This window comes from Phalangium opilio, unplaced genomic scaffold (assembly GCF_054372755.1).
Source record: "Phalangium opilio isolate 3A_F unplaced genomic scaffold, DU_Popi_V2 ptg000041l_1, whole genome shotgun sequence".
In the NCBI taxonomy this organism is placed as follows: Eukaryota; Metazoa; Arthropoda; class Arachnida; order Opiliones; family Phalangiidae; genus Phalangium; species Phalangium opilio.
Window position 1 is genome coordinate 2,578,795 of NW_028324165.1, and position 18,550 is coordinate 2,597,344.

The 18,550-nt window shown below is 36.1% G+C and overlaps 1 protein-coding gene across 1 annotated transcript; it reads right to left on the minus strand.

Annotated features, from left to right (window-relative positions):
- Window positions 1–328: 328 nt before the first annotated feature.
- LOC149679327 (uncharacterized) lies at window positions 329–2,354 on the minus strand. Its single transcript, XM_089835014.1, has 2 exons — window positions 1,977–2,354; window positions 329–883 (listed from the first exon to the last, which is right to left on the minus strand). The coding sequence occupies exons 1-2, from the start codon at window positions 2,032–2,034 to the stop codon at window positions 435–437; spliced, it is 507 nt and encodes a 168-aa protein (XP_089691140.1). The 5' UTR covers window positions 2,035–2,354; the 3' UTR covers window positions 329–434.
- Window positions 2,355–18,550: the final 16,196 nt, after the last annotated feature.

Genomic DNA, 18,550 nt, shown 5'->3' on the forward strand with positions numbered 1-18,550 from the left:
GAATATATATAGGTACGGGTCTATTCATATAATAAATCTCAAATACAGTCCTGCACCGCTCAAAAACGTTTCATTTGTTATCTCATAGGAAATAGATAGCGGCACTTTAATTGAATTACCATCTGAAAATTGATATTCTTTAAATAGATTTTATGAATTTTAATATTCGTTCGAATATTAAATGCTTGTACAATTAACTTTCTTTCAATAAATGAAATGGGTCGAAGCTACAAAATCAAACAATTAAAATTCAATTATAATAAAATCAGAGTATGAAGTAAAAAATTTAAATTGTTAAAAATTTAGTAGTATTAACTTATAATGAAGGTTATACATTGGCATCCTCCACTACTGTTTCTTAACAGTTTTCATTTAGAATTCTTTTGAAAATTTAGTTATGGTCAATGGTTTTGAATATTTATTGCGATCACGTGTTAAGGGTTTGCTGGTAAAGTCACACTGATCACATTAGAAGGGTTTTCTCCACTGTGAGTGAGTTGATGTGTGATCAAATGGCTCTTCTGCGTGCAGGCATAATCACAATGATCACATTTGAATGGTTTTTCACCACTGTGAATGCGTATATGTCTGATCAAATTATTCTTCTTCGTGCTGGCATAATCACACTGATCACATTTGAAGGGTTTTTCTCCAGTGTGAATGCGTTGATGTGTTATCAAATTATCCTTCCTCGTGCTGGCATAATCACACTGATCACATTTGAAGGGTTTTTCCGGACTGTGAATAAGTTGATGTGTGATGTTGCTGGAATAGTCGAACTCATCACATTTGAAGACCTCTTCAACGTTCCTCTTTCGCATTTGAAGTTCTTGATCATTTTTAGAATATTCGCATCGAGTTGTAAGTTCATTCTTGGAGTTTTCTACACAAAGAAAATTAACCCATCAATATAAGTTTAAAAAATCGAAGTCAGCACAAAAAGCTGAACCCTCTTTTAATTTGTGTCTCCTTGATACAAATTTCTCAGATGATATAAAGTTCGGTTTGTTTTCAAAATCTAAAAGGTTACGAATGTAACGGATTCACTTCATTTCAGTAAACTTGACGAAGTTTAATTATCACGAAAATGATAGTTGCAGGGAGCCCAGCCAAAAATGTAAATTTCTTCTTTCCTGAATTATAGGGTTTCATAGGAGATAAACGTGTTTTTATAGGAAAGCATAGGACAAAAAAGGGTCATATATAATATTCCTTTGGTTAAGACTATGTAGGAAAATCTCAAAAAATTGCAAAATTTGATTTTACTTTGAACAGAGAAACTTAGGTAAATAAAATTTAATAAATAAAAATTCTGAGCTAGCGTAGGTAGTTCAGCAAGTTCGGTGTCTGTTCATATGGGACCTCGATAACGGAGCTAAATACTGATAAATTACGAAAACCTCGAAAAATTTAGGAAATTATATGATAATATAGGTCAGGTGCAAAAATATAGAATTTTGTTGGAATTATAGGACCCATGCGTTCCCTGTAAATGGCCGCTGGTCAGTGTTATTTGAATTTTTCTCATTCCAATACCCTAAACGGAGTTAATTAGATCATGAATTTATTTATTAACATGAATATATATCTGCATTGACTAGTTAAACTTCATATTCAGGGATGGGAGGGGCTTAGTTTGAGTGACGTCAGAGAATTTCCGGAGGTTTGTTTTTAAAGCTAAAGCTCTTGTCACGCGGAAGGCTAATTATGCTTGTAAATTGATAAACTACCGCATTAATTTAACTCCAACAGAAAGCATTTGATTAGGCGCTGCTCCTGCGCGCGGGGGCATCTAACAGCGGGGAAAAACCAGCATCATCAATTCTCACGATTTAAAATGTTAGTAGTTTACTTTCAACTGTTACATTAATTTTCTTAATGGCCAAGGCTTAGCACTTTACCAACAGTTTTCAGTTTCAGATTAGGAAAAACATTGCAGGCACTTATTATAATTTCCTTTAAAAGATCAAAATCACCTTCGGACATCGTGTTGAGATATTTATTCCCGTATCGGTGATCATTTTTAATATTCATTTGACGCAGTTTGGTGAACCTAACCGAAAATTGTATCCCTCATACAATTTTGTTAAACTGGTCGTCTGCTGTTCTAACTTCCAGGTGTCTCGATTTTGATTGGCTACCGCGATGACGTTAAACGCGTATGTAATAGAAAGATCCCTCCCATCCCTGAATAACATGATAGAAAGGCTAATGATACACATATATATTCATTAATAATTTTTGAAATTGGCGGAATAACAATAAAAATGGATTTAGTGACGCAGAAACTGAAAATGTTGATCAATTTGTTCGGTACTATCCCATAGAACCGAATTCCCATTTGACCGAAAACCGCCAAATTAGAAAAGAAAGAAGCGGAATGGCGGTTTTCGAATATTAAAATCGAAGTAGTGTTATTTCATTCTCTTTAAAAAAATTGTTTGAAATTTTTGCGTTGTAATTTCACAATATTTTTATAAAATTAATTTCTGTTGTTCTGCTATTCGTGTTAATGTAGGCTGGGTTGGGTTAGGATAGGTTGGGTTGGGTTAGGTTAGGTTAGGTTGGGTTGGGTTGGGTTGGGTTAGGTTAGGTTAGGACAGAGCTGTGCTAATTAGCTGACTACTAATTGAATTAGAATTAGCAATTAGGTAAATATTTATGAATTAATTAATTAGCCAATTAGCAATTAGACATAGAAACTAATTAAATTCAATTAGAAATTAGCCATTTATTTATCAAACTAATGAATTAGAATTACTAATTTCTAATTAATTACTTGTCTAATTAAGGAAAAAAAAAGAAACCATAAGTAAACATAAAAGTTTAAAAGTGCCCATGGATTTAGTACTTTGGTAATGCAAAGTTTAATGTTTTAATGCCATTGAAAAACGGGTACGGAAACCGTGAATTATTCATGAAAAATGAGACAAGCCTCGAGGCTTCCGTCATGTTAAAAATTGTCTCATTTCTTCATTTTCATGCCACAGTTCCTATAATGGACTCTTGAGTAGTAAATACATGGGCACTGCTATAAATTAGAGTGGGAAAACAGTCGAAATTTCGAAATGGGACAGTTACGATTTACGAAATTTTCTACTAGTACTAGTACTCATGTTTTGAGGAGCTGAAATATTTAGAGTAGTACTAAGGTTTCCTCATCGATATAATAAGGCCGTTTTCATATTCAAATAGATGAATCAAGAGTTAATTCCTCGATTTTTAGTTTTTACTAAATTAAAAGACTAATTGAAAATCCAATTGGCTAATTAGTTAATCCTAAGTCTAATTAAATTTTAATTAGATAATTACCTTTCCTATTCATACTAATTAATTAGAATTACTTCTCAATTAGCACAAAGGTAATTAAAATTCAATTACCATTTTCAATTAGTAAATGATGCTAATTAATTAGAAATTCAATTAGCTAACTAATTAATTAGCACAGCTCTGGCGTTAGGATAGGTTGGGTTGGGTTTGGTTAGGCTCGGTTGGGTTTGGTTAGGATAGGTTGGGTTGGGTTGGGTTAGGTTAGGTTGGGTTAGGTTGGGTTTGGTTAGGATAGGTTGGGTTAGGTTAAATTGGGTTAGGTTAGGCTAGGTTAGGTTAGGTTAGGTTAGGTTAGGTTGGTTTGGTTAGGTTAGGTTGGGTTTGGTTAGGATAGGTTGGGTTGGGTTTGGTTAGGTTAGGTTAGGTTGGGTTTGGTTAGGTTAGGTTGGGTTGGGTTTGGTTAGGATAGGTTGGGTTTGGTTAGGATAGGTTGGGTTGGGTCTAGGTATCGTTTAGACCCGCGGATTCAAATTTTAAGCAATGTACCTTTAATAGTAGACGTTTCAGTATATTCATATCCAATAAATAATTTAGATTAATTTCGTGTTTTTCGATATAAAAATTAATTTTTTATCGTTGACAGCGTTTGAAAATAAAAAAAAATTGCATAGATTTTAGTCCCATTCAAAATCCGCCAAAGTGCGGTATTTTCGGTCGAATGGGACGGTTTCGGTCGAATGGGACGGTTTCGGTCGAATGGGACGGTTTCGGTCGAATGGGAATTCGGTCGTATGGGAGACAAGCAATTTGTTCCATAGAAGCGCATCGCTTCCATTTTAAATGCCAACGACTAAATCCTTTCATTAAACAACAATTGAAAGTTTTTTATAGAAGGTGCCAAAAACTACTGTGATTATTTAAACAAGGTAAAAAGATCATTCTAGAGGGCCGGTAGGCCCTTCTAGATAAGATCCCACACCCTCCCGTAATGTTAAATGAAAATTCACAGATTTTCGCCGATTTTCCCATAGGAATAACATGGGGTTTTTGGTGCTCCTGCACATCGAATCATTTAAAAACTAAAGCGAAGTTACGTTTCGGAATACTTTCAAATTAACAAGTAACTATTCAAGGTGTGCCTTTTTCAAGTTTCATCAAAATTAATTAAGTCTAAGTATGTTAATTTAATTAAAAATATAAGTACCTCAAAAGATTATTCTACAGCAGACGACGCTAATTGTTCATTACTCTACAGTAGACGACGCTAATTTGCCATTTCACCGCCTTGAAACTTTAACTTGATATTTTTCAATAAATATAACACTTTATTTATTAAAAATTTCTCTGGCGGGTCTAATTTTCGTTTAATTATTGTCTCGGTTGAAATTCTGTACTTAAGATACCTTTTTAATTCATATTTTAGATGTTAGTTTCGACCAAGGCTTAAGTTGCCTTACTTAGGCCATGGATTTATAATAGAAGCTTACGCTTCATGGATATTTCACTGTAGCCTTCAGTAAGTCATTTTGATTTTAAACACATTTATGTCATAAAAAATCGCGCGGGTGGGGACTGGGGGGCTGATGACGTAGAAATTGGGGCAAACTTTTTTTTCGGCGCGTGCGCTTTTCTAAAAATAATTTCGCGCGCGCTATTAAAAATTAGAACTCGATCACGTGAAAAACTTCAACCCCCCTCTGAATTTGCCTCAAATTGTACGTCACAAACGCGCGTGCCAGGCTGGTACTATTTCAGACGAGGAATAAATGTTGTGCGCGTTTTAAGGTGAGTGAAATATCAAGGAAGCGTAAGCTTCTATTATAAATCCATGCTTAGGCAGACTATTGAGTGAGTCTATTCAATGGGTGATTGTAAAAGCTTGAAGGATAGATGAATCAGTGTTGGAAATAAGGAATTTTTTAAAACTGGACCTGTGGCCTAGGTATTTTAATTAAAATAACTTGCCACGGTGCCACTCACTGTAAACGTACAAGGGCAGTGAACGCAATGTCATAGATAATTGCAATCGTAAAGTGGACTGTAAAGGATACGGCTTTGATAGTTTAAAAATCGTGGCAGGATGTTGGTTTTGAAGTTGACTATTAAGCTCGGGTTCTAAAACGAATTGTGAGCCGTATCTTATAAGAATTAGTAGAAGTGTAGAACCATTTTTAACCTCGTCCTAGAAATGAAAAATTTCGCATTTCAGGCAAAAAATTGTTTTATAATAGATTAATACAAATGCAGACTGAAGGAACAGATATTATATAAAAAGGACTTGGTTTGCCCAAGCCTAAAAAACAAAACGATAAGAGTTTTTTCCAGTTGATATTTTATTTTTCTATATAATTTTAAAGACAATCCGTATTTTACTACTCTTTAGAATTTAATTCAATCTCCTGATTTTACTGGTAATGGCTTTATTTCCTATAAATTAATTGAAATAAAAAAATACTTATCTCAGATTTTTCATGATCAAATTTTACGAAAATGGAATTGTTGTTGAAAAATCTGAGATAAGTGTTTTTTTATTTCAATTAATTTATAGGAAATAAATCCATTACCAGTAAAATCAGGAGATTGAATTAAATTCTAAAGAGTAGTAAAATACGGATTGTCTTTAAAATTATATAGAAAAATAAAATATCAACTGGAAAAAACTCTTATCGTTTTGTTTTTTAGGCTTGGGCAAACCAAGTCCTTTTTATATAATTTTATATTTGGTACTAGAGTTAGCACCTGCTTCACTATGAACCTTGTTGCCCGTGCTACGGTTGGGAAGATAATCATGCGTAGAGGGGGGTCGACACTATTTTTGGATACAGGAGGGCTTCTCATATTACACGGCGCAAATAAGTTTCAACGAAGTGTACTTTTGGTTTTTATCCATATACTTTTGATTTAAGGTTGTTTTTCCATCTGATCATGCATAAAAGATGATGAACGTTATAAAAATACTCTTCGGACGATATTTTCAGATGGAAAATCGTCGGCTATTGCAAGATAACCCTGACCAGTTTTGGTGCTCAGTTGCTCACCATGCAGACCTTACTTAATAATTTTTGGTTCATTGGTATCATGATGTGTTCCATAAGTATGACACTTCCAATACTTCGTAATATTAGAGACTTAATGAGAGCTAGTTCGAGAACGACACATCAATTGACTACACGCGGTTTTGCAAGAGTTCCATCATCATATTTAGTCTAAACTAAGCCTTTGACAGCGCCAAAATCAGGCGTCGCTTTTCGAGAATCTATGACTCTTCACCTACGTCACTTCATGACAAGCGTTCAGTATAAACTGAGAAACTTATGTAACATGTCTTATGAACTTATGGTATCACCGTGCGACGCGTGATTCGATAGGCTTTTTAAGAATCATTTCAAACCCTGAGATATTTTCACATTTTGCAAATTATTAACTTAGCTATGGTTAAAACAAAATGGAAAATATACTATAAGAAGGTATAAGTTGCGAGATCTTCCGCTTCTACTCTTACACCGGTGTCAGTGGATAAGTAAGCCCCACCCCTTTCATGTCCAACATTTTTCTACCCTTTACCATTGGATACCGTGGGGGATAGGTCATACAGACACGAATGACGTATTCCGACTAGAGAAAAAAACCTCGAGCAAACTAAACAGAAAACGGAGGCTGTCCGCGGTTCTGAAAAGGTACGACAGTCGTTTTCATGTGCCATTAACAACATAGTTAAAGATTTTGAATCTAACTTAGATTGAAGGTTATTGAAATTGTCTGCTAGTTCTAAACAAGCTGGTTACTCGGATTAAAGTCGTTGTTGGATATTTCCTTGTTTTAATGGTCAATGTTTGGGGGGGGGGAATATATCTGTAACCAAATGTTGTACACCCCATGTTCATTGATACTTTCCACTCAGTTGTTCCCAATAAACACGATCCCTCATAATTGACGGACTTTTAAAAATCACCCTTATTAGTGGATATATTGCTCAAGGTTATTTTCAAACACGGTAGCAGTATGACTCGGGCTATTCTCTCTCTAGGTACTCACACTTTTTAAGAATAAAATTATTTACCAATTTTCGAACTAGCAAACAAATAGTTTGACGCGAAATGTTCAAGGGCATCTAAGTTGGACACTGAAGTATCGTTTTCAAGTTCAGGCGATATATCCGGTAAGTTGCTTTCCAGATCAGCCGGGGTAATTTCCGGTAAAGCGCAGCTTGGTTCAATATTTCCTTTTTCATGACTCTTATTTTTAGATTCCTGTGCTTCCAAAGATTCTATAATTAAATCGTTCTCCATATTTCTTTCAAGGGACAATTCCAAATCGTTTTTTGACTTCGACATTCAGTTGAGGAACTCACACTTTCTTGAACTGCGACGTAAAATCCCGATTTTCTCTCTTTGTCAAGGACCTTTGACACGTAAAATTTTAATATAATAAAAATAAATGTAAATCAAGATTTGGCATTGATAAGTTTAGTACAACAGATTTCTAAGTCGAGGCTTAAAAAATGTACTATTTTAGTAATAATGTTATCATAAATTTTAAAATTACTTATGTCCATGGTTAAGTGATTTTTTTACCTATTTGAGATTTTATGGACTATTTTAAATAAGCGCCTTCGGGCAATCGGTACCACCCTGCCTTCTTGATAACAAAATTATCGCGGCACGTGCTCCATGTCGAATGAAATTTAGCGGGAGATTTTTAAAATTGCTCGAGATGTAGAGCGTGCAATGAAAATTTTGTTAACAGGAATGCTTAGCGTTATGCGATTGGGCGGAGGTGCTTATTTCAAATTATCCATAAAATCTCAACCTATTTTGAATTTTGAAATCATTTGGAGGTATTCCCTGAATATTGTATTATGAAGACTGGTCTTATAATTAGTAGAAGAATCGATAAAAAAATCGCTTGATTTCACCTTCCTTTTAACTTCAATAATACATTTTATACCCATGTGTATTAATTTTATTTTTGATTAAACTCTATAAAAAAATAATGTTATCAGTTATCACTTACACTGTTCTGATTTTCTTGCTCTTTGGAGAAATAGTTTCCTCTGTTATTTACCGTTTTCCAGCTGTACGGCTCAAAAATTTTAAATGAACTAAAGTTGTTACGGATTCTGGAACAAAAGATAACTACTCAACTAACTGCACCAATTGCTGCCAAAAAATAATCTCTAGCAGACGGTTTTAATTTTTGAGCCTGGCGCGGTTGGCACCAATGAGATATATCAAACCTAGAGTCACAACGTGAAATCTCGAGATCGACGTTTCGCGATACACTTTTTGTCGAGCAAGAATCTTTATCAAATACGGGTGGCGCCACCCTAAGAACTTTCTTATTACCGTCTGCTGCTATAATCTGTGTAACAAGCTGTCAAGATAGTTTTTAAACGTGTTAAATAAAATACGCGAGTTAAATAATAAAAACTCTAGTCCTTTTTAATCTAATAAATAGATGAATTATAACGATGTTTCTGATTGCAAATAAGCAAGTAAAAGTTGTAATTAGTTCCGCTAGAGGCTCACAGATGGCGCTGTCATGTTTTGATAAACTTGCTTGATAAAAATAATGTGTTTTGCGGTAAGCCGATTTGAATTGGAACTCTATCTATCTCATTGGTTGGCACCTGGGGTATCCAACGCGATCATGCGCTCCTGGACACAAGCTGCTCGCAGTCGCAGCGGCTAGAGTGGGATATAGACCGAGTGGGGAAATGTAAAGCCCCGCCCATTGACATGTGCAATAACCACTGGATGTTTTACTTCCAACAGCAACACGTAAATAGCGAGAAAATCTACTCTTTGGCGCGAAATTTAAAATGCTTAGTTATAAATCGATGGTGTTGCTATAGATAATGTTAGTTCAAATCTTAATAAAAAGGTGAATATTTGTGTTATTATATAGATTTTAAAATATTTCCCACAATGTTTTAAACACAACATAGGCCTATACATTGTATATTACTAAACAATAAAGGATTTACATTCATTATTATTAATCCCTACGTTAGGAAAAATGGTTTAAATTATTGGTACACCGAGCGATGATGCTTTAATTGTAAAATACCTGCACTTGCGTCTTTTCAAGGTCATGTCTTGCTTTTTCAATGAAAGACTAACAGTTTTCTAATAGCTTTTTTGTTTGAAGGATCATTTTTCTCTGAATTTTTGCAGTTAGTTCCAGGATAAGGAGAGTAGTCTTCGTAAAGCGCGGCGCCTGAAGCGATTTTAGCTACTAACAAGTTGGGAAAACCAAAATATTACCTCTCCGAGTCAAGAGGAGGCCTACTTTCAAACTTATTTACCCAGATATGGAAATGTTTCTTTTTTTATGAACAAATACTGAAGTTAATTTTATGAAATATTAAAGAGGTATACAAAGTAGGGATGTCAACTTCCCAGAAAAAAACCGGTTTTCGGTTAACCGGTATATTTAAATGGCCGGTTTAACCGATTCAAAAACTGGCCAAAAAAACCGGTTTTTAACCGGTCGTTCATGATAAATGTTGAAAAATGCGATACTCCAACGTAAAATCAAAGACCAAATATTAGTACCGAGTAGTTAGTACCAATAGGTGTTAACTAATGCCGTTTTCCATTGGCATTCTAGAATAGGCCAATGAAAAATTACTCGATAGATGGAGTAATTTTCTTGGAGTGAGAACGAAAGTTCCATTAAAATTGCATTATACGCATCTATGTCTCCTTTGATATTGCTCCATGGTGGTAGATAGTTAGCAGCCAACCGAAGCTGAGTAATATTAAGTGACGAAAATGGAAAACTTTTAATTTTGAGAATTAATAAAAACCGATTCGGTTTTCGGTTTTTATTTTAAAAAACCGATTAAAACTGAAGAATTAAAAAACCGGGAAAAACCGGTGCTCCGGAATTGAAAAAACCGGTTTTCGGTTAAACCGGGCGGTTTTTGACATCCCTAATACAAAGCATAGCGAATATACTGTAAATCAGACGACCTTTTACATCCAATAAGGATATACTTGTACACATTAAAATCATCCGATGGGGGAAAAACAGGAAATGAAGAGATAAAACTTTGGAGGGATATTACCTTTACGTGTTTGTAAATTAAGGCCCAATTTTTTACTCCTCAACTGTATACCCTCTATGTTCAAAGCCAGATTCACAACAGGGTTGCCGTGTAAACACTATCCTCTAGTTTCACCTCAACGATTTCTTAGTTTGTCAACATGACTGTTAACGTTACATAACACTAAAGCTTATTTGTGGCTACACGTACTGAAAGTAAATGCGCACCATATAACGCATGGAAACACGAAGCTATAATCCGATTACGATCAGACCTTTCACTGAACTGGGCTGCCTTCAGCAGAGCTCACCAAAAAAGACAGCAGATTTTGGAAAACGTTAACCGGTGAGCTCTGTCTTCATAGCTTTGCTGCGCGCTTTTCTCCGGTCATCGGTGTTTTAAAAATTACGCTAGCACAATATAGCGTGCAAGGTACCAAGGCTTAACAAAAATTGTATGATAACATATTTATAGAGATACTTTTATAATTAAAACAAGTTGGGAAAACCAAAATAATACCTCTCCAAGTCGGGGAAAAGACTAGTATACGACTCAATAAAGAAATACTAGAGCAACATTTTTTCGCTTTGTTTTGTCTAACGAGGCTTAAGTCAATGAATAGTTTTCTCTACATTGTCAAAATATATAATCATCCGCTATTCCTAGGTTTCAAATCATTACTTTCAAAGAATATATAAGTTCTATGTTAAATTTTATTCTCTGATGCATACCACTAACCTGATAACGATTAGCCCTTTCACTGATCTAATTGCTACCATGATGCTTTCTTCTATTATAATATCTAAATATGATTATTTAAACGTGTATTTAACTTTCGGCTCACTCTGAACCGTTAATGTCCCTTCATTACAGACACGATATTCAAAACCCAAAGTTTACTCCACCTCAGGTCTCAATTATTTACTCTTTGGTTCACTAAGCCTATTGCGGATCAAGCTTGATTTACCCGACAGAATCCATGCCTTAGATATCTTCGTGAAATAACTAAACCAAAGATTATTCTATATACAGATGTAGTATAGCTTAAGTAATATATAAACAGAAATTTCAAATAATAATATTAAAAAACATCGTTGGAATATCAAAATGAAACAGAGCTATAAAGCTACAAAAGTACTAAATGCATCGTAATTACGAAAAAGATTTCCACATATTCACTTTATATTATGGAAAAAGTGAATCTTAAGGTTCTGTAGGATTTCTTAACACATCAAAACAAAGCGAACTGCTAACTCGGCGCACTAGTGTGACAACGGACAGACACACACAGACAAAAAAATGGACTGCTTTTTAACTCTTTCCGTATTAATTTTGAATTGAGAAAATAGATTATCTTAAATATTAAAATAAATATAATTAATATAATTAATATTTAATATTTTCTTCGTTAGTTGTTCGCCTTATTGAGCGTTACATCGTTTTAAAAAAGAATAATTAAACAACCTTGAGAGACTTGACTAATATTGACCTTTGAATTGAAGGATATGACTGTTGTTTCGCCTTACCCAAATAGGTAGTATATAAAGGATTCGAATCGCAGCTGTAGATAAGAACATCGCAATTGCGTGAACCTTGGTGGAAGACCCCTCCATTGGAAGGCTAGACGTTTCTCGTAACCCTAGCCGATCGCCGCGTATGTCTTAACCTTAAGGATGATGGTGGTGTTAGAAGCCAGGTGTACAGACTGGTGTCCATGTGGGATGGACAAAAACAAAGACCAGAAGATGGTGGTGTTAGAAGCCAGGTGTACAGACTGGTGTTCATGTGGGATGGACAAAAACAAAGACCAGAAGATGGTGGTGTTAGAAGCCCGGTGTACAGACTGGTGTCCATGCGGAATGGACATAGACGAGAAGGTGGTGGTGTTTAGAAGCCAGTAAGTACAGACTGGTGTCCATGTGGAATGGGCGAAAGGCTAGAAGATGGTAGTGTTTAGAAGCCAGTAAGTTCAGACTGGTGTCCATGTGGGGTGGACAAATGAACAGAGTTGTTAAACAGGCAATGGAGTAATAGCCTGTAAGTGGAATACAATTTCCGGGACTGTAAATGCGGTCTGGAAATTGAATACACGTTTGCTCCGATTTGGAAACTGCGAACGCGGTCTCGTGGGTGTAACAACGGACAGACAGACAGACAGATACGTCGAAATTAAAACCTCTCCGTGACGTACGTCACTCGGAGAGGTAATTAGAAAAACTAACATGGTCTCTTAAAATTCTCGCGTGATCAACTGGTTTCACCCCAATTAAATAGGTATAGTCCCATCAGAATCAGCAAGAGCTATTTGTAATAATACCTCCATGTTTTTACCGCCAAGCTGAGAACTAGGCGTTTTACGTCACGTTATCCAAAAACCCGACTATTTTCTTTGGTGACCGCGCTGAGCATCGTGACGTCAAAATTCAAACACAAAATTCCCTTCTGTATGAGACTGCTAACAGCGCTGAGCTCTGCTGAACGCGGCCTAGATTTTCAACATGAAGCTTTATTCAATTATATGATCTAAGCCTGATTATTTAAAAGTGTATTTAACTTTCGGCCCACTCATAACCGTTAATGTCTCTGCATTACAGAAACTAAAACCAAACCCAAGCGTTTACTTTTGGGTTCACTAGGCCTATTGACACATAAAAGTTCATTTGACCGATATAGTAGCGTTCTTCTTGTTGTCAATAACGAAAGGATTATTCTATAAACAGATGTAGTATAGCTTAAGTAATATCAGAAGGGGATAATACTCGAAGAGAAGTATTATATACTTCTGGTAATATATAAACATCCATTTCAAATAATAATTATAAAAAATATTCTTGGGATATCAAAATGAAACAGAGCTTTAAAGCTACAAAACTACTAAAGGCATCGAAATTATGAAAAATATTTCCATATATTAATTTTACATTATGAGAAAACCAAATATGAAGGTTTTGTAGAATTTCTTTTCACATCAACACAAGGGAAACTGCTAACGCGAAGCACTAGTGTAACAACGGACGGACACACACAGACAAACACATAGACTGCTGTTTCACCCTTTCCGTATTAATTTTGTTTTGAAAGACAAGATTACCTTAAATACTAAAATAAATATAATAAATATAATTATTATAATATATTTTCTTCGTTAGTTATTCACCTTATTAAGCGTTACATCCTTTTTAAAAAGAACAATTAAACATTCTTGAGATACTTGACTAATATTGGCATTTGAAATGAAGCATACGCCGGTTGCTTCGCCTTACTCAAATAGGTAGTATATAAGGGTGTCGAACTACAGTTAAAAGCAAGAACAACCGCAATTGCGAAAACCTTTGGTAGCCGATCCTACCTTAGGGAGCGGCTAGACGTTTCTCGTAACCCTAGCTGATCGCCGCGAATGTCTTAAACCAAACGATGACGATGGAGTAGAAGCCAGGTGTACAGACTGGTGTCCATGTGGGATGGACAAAAACAAAGACCAGAAGATGGTGATGTTTAGAAGCCAGTATGTACAGACTGGTGTCCAAGTGGAATGGACGAAGACCAGAAGATGGTGGTGTTTAGAAGCCAGTATGTACAGACTGGTGTCCAAGTGGAATGGACGAAGACCAGAAGATGGTAGTGTTTAGAAGCCAGTATGTACAGACTGGTCTCCAAGTGGAATGGACGAAGACCAGATGGTGGTGTTTAGAAGCCAGTATGTACAGACTGGTGTCCAAGTGGAATGGACGAAGACCAGATGGTGGTGTTTAGAAGCCAGTATGTACAGACTGATGTCCAAGTGGAATGGACGTAGACCATAAGATGGTGGTGATTAGAAGCCAGTAAGTACAGACTGGTGTCCGTGTGGGACAAAGACAAGAAGATGGTGGTGTGAGAACTCAAGTAGAGGAGCCGTTTCCGTGACTGTGAAAGCAGTTCGGAAATGGCGAACACGTTTGCTCCGATTTGGAAACTGCGAACGAGGTCACGTGGGTGTAACAACAGACACACACACACACACACACGTCAAAATTAGAACCTCTCCGTGACATACGTCACTCGGAGAGGTAAAAATGTAAATAATCACTTTCCTCACCCTCCCCCCTCTTAGCGGGCCCCTACAACTATTTTTATCTACTTGATTTCTTAAAAAAAAAAATTGTTATCTCTTATATCAAACATTTAAAATTATCGCTGCTCATTCTTAAGCCACTCAGATGGCTCCATGGGCGATTGTAAACTACAAATAAATAAATAAAAAATAAAGGATGGGCGTGAAAAACATTCGAAGCTCTATAGGATGTGCAACTCCCTGTACAAAAAAGTAGGCAAGTTGATACTAGCGACGCCTGACTAACAGCGCTGGAAAGCCTTGCCCTTGAGTGATAAATTAAAAAAGTACTGGGCTATAGCCCACTCGATCACGCGCTCGACGAACCAAGCTGTTCGAGTTAGAGGCAACACTAGTAGGCGGGAGGGAAGTACGCTGAAAAGGAGACCTCCCACCTCTGTTTTTCCTTTTTTTTTTTTTTCAATGCAAATTGGGCTCTTACGTTCTCGATAAGGATGCGATTAATGAGGTTTCAGAATGTGTGTAAGCAGGGGAAGGAAATGAGGTTTACTTTGAAGGTGACGGAAGGAGTGTAGGGGTCAAGTCACTTTGCCGCCCAGAAGCTTAGCTTACAGGAGTGCGCCACACTCCCGGCTCACCTGTGTGTTGGTCTAATCATATACCAAATCTCTAATACAGTTCTGCACCGCTCAAAAACTTTTCATTTGTTAATATTTCAAAGGAAAGAGATAGATGAGTATGAGTTTCCAAATAAAATGACTATATTTTTCACAATATGACAAGGTTAGGCACTTACTTCAATTGAATTACCACCTGAAAATTTATATTCTTTAAATAGATTTTATTCGTTCGAATATTAAATGCTTGTACAACTAACTTTGTTTCAATAAATGAAATGGGTCGAAGATACAAACTAGAACAATTAAAATTCACTTATAATAAAATCAGAGTTTTAAGTAAAAAATTTAAATTGTTAAAAATGTAGTAGTATTAACTTATAATGAAGATTATGCATTTGCATTCTCCACTACTGTTTCTTATCCGCTTATGTTAACAGTTTTCATTTAGAATTCTTTTGAATATTTAGTTATGGTCAATGGCTTTGAATATTTATTGCGATCACGTGCGAAGGGTTTGCCTGGTAAAGTCACACTGATCACATGAGAAGGGTTTTTCTCTACTGTGAACGCGTTGACGGGTCTGATAAAATTACTCTCGCAGCTCACCTAAAATCACAATGATCAAATACGAAGTTTTCCAACACCGTGAATTCGTTGATGTGTGATCAATAAGCACATTGACGCGCTAATGTTGTCACTGATCACATTTGAATGGTTTTTTCCTCTGTGAATGCGTTGATGTGTGATCAATTGGTTCTTCTGCGTGCAGGCATAATCACACTGGTCACATTTGAATGGTTTTTCCCCAGTGTGAATGCGTTGATGTGTGACCAAATGGCTTTTTTGCGTGCATACATAATCACACTGATCACATTTGAAGGGTTTTTCACCACTGTGAATGCGTTGATGTTTGATCAAATGGTTCTTCTGCGTGAAGGCATAATCACACTGGTCACATTTGAATGGTTTTTCCCCAGTGTGAATGCGTTGATGTGTGACCAAATGGCTTTTTTGCGTGCAGACATAATCACACTGATCACATTTGAAGGGTTTTTCCCTACTGTGAATGCGTTGATGTGTGATCAAATTATTCTTATTCGTGCTGGCATAATCACACTGATCATATTTGAAGGGTTTTTCACTACTGTGAATGCGTTGATGTGTGACCAAATGGATTTTTTGCGTGCAGACATAATCACACTGATCACATTTGAAGGGTTTTTCCCTACTGTGAATGCGTTGATGTGTGATCAAATTATTCTTCTTCGTGCTGGCATAATCACACTGTTCACATTTGAAGGGTTTTTCTCCAGTGTGAATGCGTTGATGTGTGATCAAGCCACTCTTGTACGTACATTTATATTCACACTGATCACATTTGAATGGTTTTTCCGGACTGTGAATAAGTGAAAAGCTTTTCTTGTTGCTGGAATAGTCGAACTCATCACTTTTGAAGATCTCTTCAACGTTCCTCTTTCGCATTTGAAGTTCTTGATCATTCTTAGAATATTCGCATCGAGTTGTAAGTTCATTCTTGGACTTTTCTACACAAAGAAAATTAACCCATCAATATAAGTTTAAATCGAAGTCAGCACAAAAAGCTGAACCCTCTTTTAATTTGTGTCCCCTGTGTCTCCTTGATACAAATTTCTCAGATGATATAAAGTTCGGATTGTTTTCAAAATCTAAACGGTTACGAATGTAACGGATTCACTTCATTTCAGTAAACTTGAAGAAGTTTAATTATCACGAAAATGATAGTTGCAGGGAGCCTAGCCAAAAATGTAAATTTCTTCTTTCCTGAATTATAGGATTTCATAGGAGATAAAACGTGTTTTTATAGGAAAGCATAGGACAAAAAATGCTCATATATAATATCAGAAGTTTATGACTTCTTATCGTGGGAAGTATTGAACTCTAACCATATCCGGAACCATCTCTGTTAGCCAACTTCTTATTAGGTCCGATCACCGCGCCACCTACGGCATTTCCCTCATTTTGAATTGGCAGGCTGATTTAAGCGCCAGCAGCGGGCAAGAAACGAAACTTTAAGGTGTGTCCTGTGGTTTGAGGTAACGAATCAGAAACGGTGACAAGAACAGCTGTTTTAATAGACTGATAGAAATTCCGGTCAAACTAGTGTGGGGTCCTAGGCCCACGTATTGTAATGGATTTTCATAGAGTTCTAGCCAGACGGCTTTTCAACGATTGGCGCTAAAGAAGTTTTGAACACGCCCCACAGCTTGGGATTTTTTTCAGTAGATTAGATAGTTTTCCTAGTGGGGAGGAAACTTTCGACCCTCTTTTACGATTGCCATAGGCAATTTTGACTTGCAGGGATGGATACTATATATTTCCTTAGTGTCCAATACTTCCCAGTCATCAACTTCTGATAATATTCCTTTGGTTAAGACTATGTAGGAAAATCTCAAAAAATTGCAAAATTTGATTTTACTTTGAACAGAGAAACTTAGGTAAACAAAATTTAATAAATAAAAAATTCTGAGCTAGCGTAGGTAGTTCAGCAAGTTCGGTGTCTGTTCAAATGGGACCTCGATAACGGAGCTAAATACTGATAAATTACGATACCTCGAAAAATTTAAGATATTATATGATAATATAGGTCAGGTGCAAAAATATAGAATTTTGTTGGAATTATAGGACCCCTGCGTTCCCTGTAGTTTGGCCGCTGGTCAGTGTTATTTGAATTTTTCTCATTCCAATACCCTAAATGGAGTTAATTAGATTTAATAATTAATAATTTTTGAAATTGGCGGAATAACAATAAAAATGGATTTAGTGACAGACGAACTGAAAATGTTGATCAATTTGTTCCATAGAAGCGCATCGCTTCCATTTTAAATGCCAACGACTAAATCCTTTCATTAAACAACAATTGAAAGTTTTTTTTATAGAAGGTGCCAAAAAATTACTGTGATTATTTAAACAAGGTAAAAAGATCATTTTACATTTGGTACTAGAGTTAGCACCTGCTTCTCTATGAGCCTTGTTCCCCGTGCTACGGTTGGGAAGATAATCATACGTAGAGGGGGGTCGACACTATTTTTGGATACAGGAGGGCTAGCAAACAAGGAGGGCGCAAACAAGTTTCAGCGAAGTGTACTTTTGGTTTTTATCCATATACTTTTGATTTAAGGTTGTTTTTCCATCTGATCATGCATAAAAGATGATGAACGGTATAAAAATACTCTTCGGACGATATTTTCCGATGGAAAATCGTCGGCTTTTGCAAGATAAACCTGACCAGTTTTGGTGTTCAGTTGCTCACCATGCAGACCTTACTTAATAATTTTTGGTTCATTGGTATCACCATAAGTTTATAAGATGTGTTCCATAAGTATGACACTTCCTATACTTCGTAATGCTAGAGACTTAATGAGAGGTAGTTCGAGAACGACACACGCGGTTTTGCAAGAGTTCCATCATCCTATTTAGTCTAAACTAAGCCTTTGTCAGCGCCAAAACCAGGCGTCGCTTTTCGAGAATCTGACTCTTCACCTACGTCACTTCATGACAAGCGTTCAATATAAACTG

Coding starts and splice junctions, on each gene's coding strand:
- LOC149679327 (XM_089835014.1), bottom strand. CDS start 2,034: ATGAATATTAAAAATGATCACCGATACGGGAATAAATATCTCAACACG. Junction 884..1,976: donor TCTCAACACGATGTCCGAAG/GTGATTTTGATC, acceptor TTCTTTGTGTAG/AAAACTCCAAGAATGAACTT.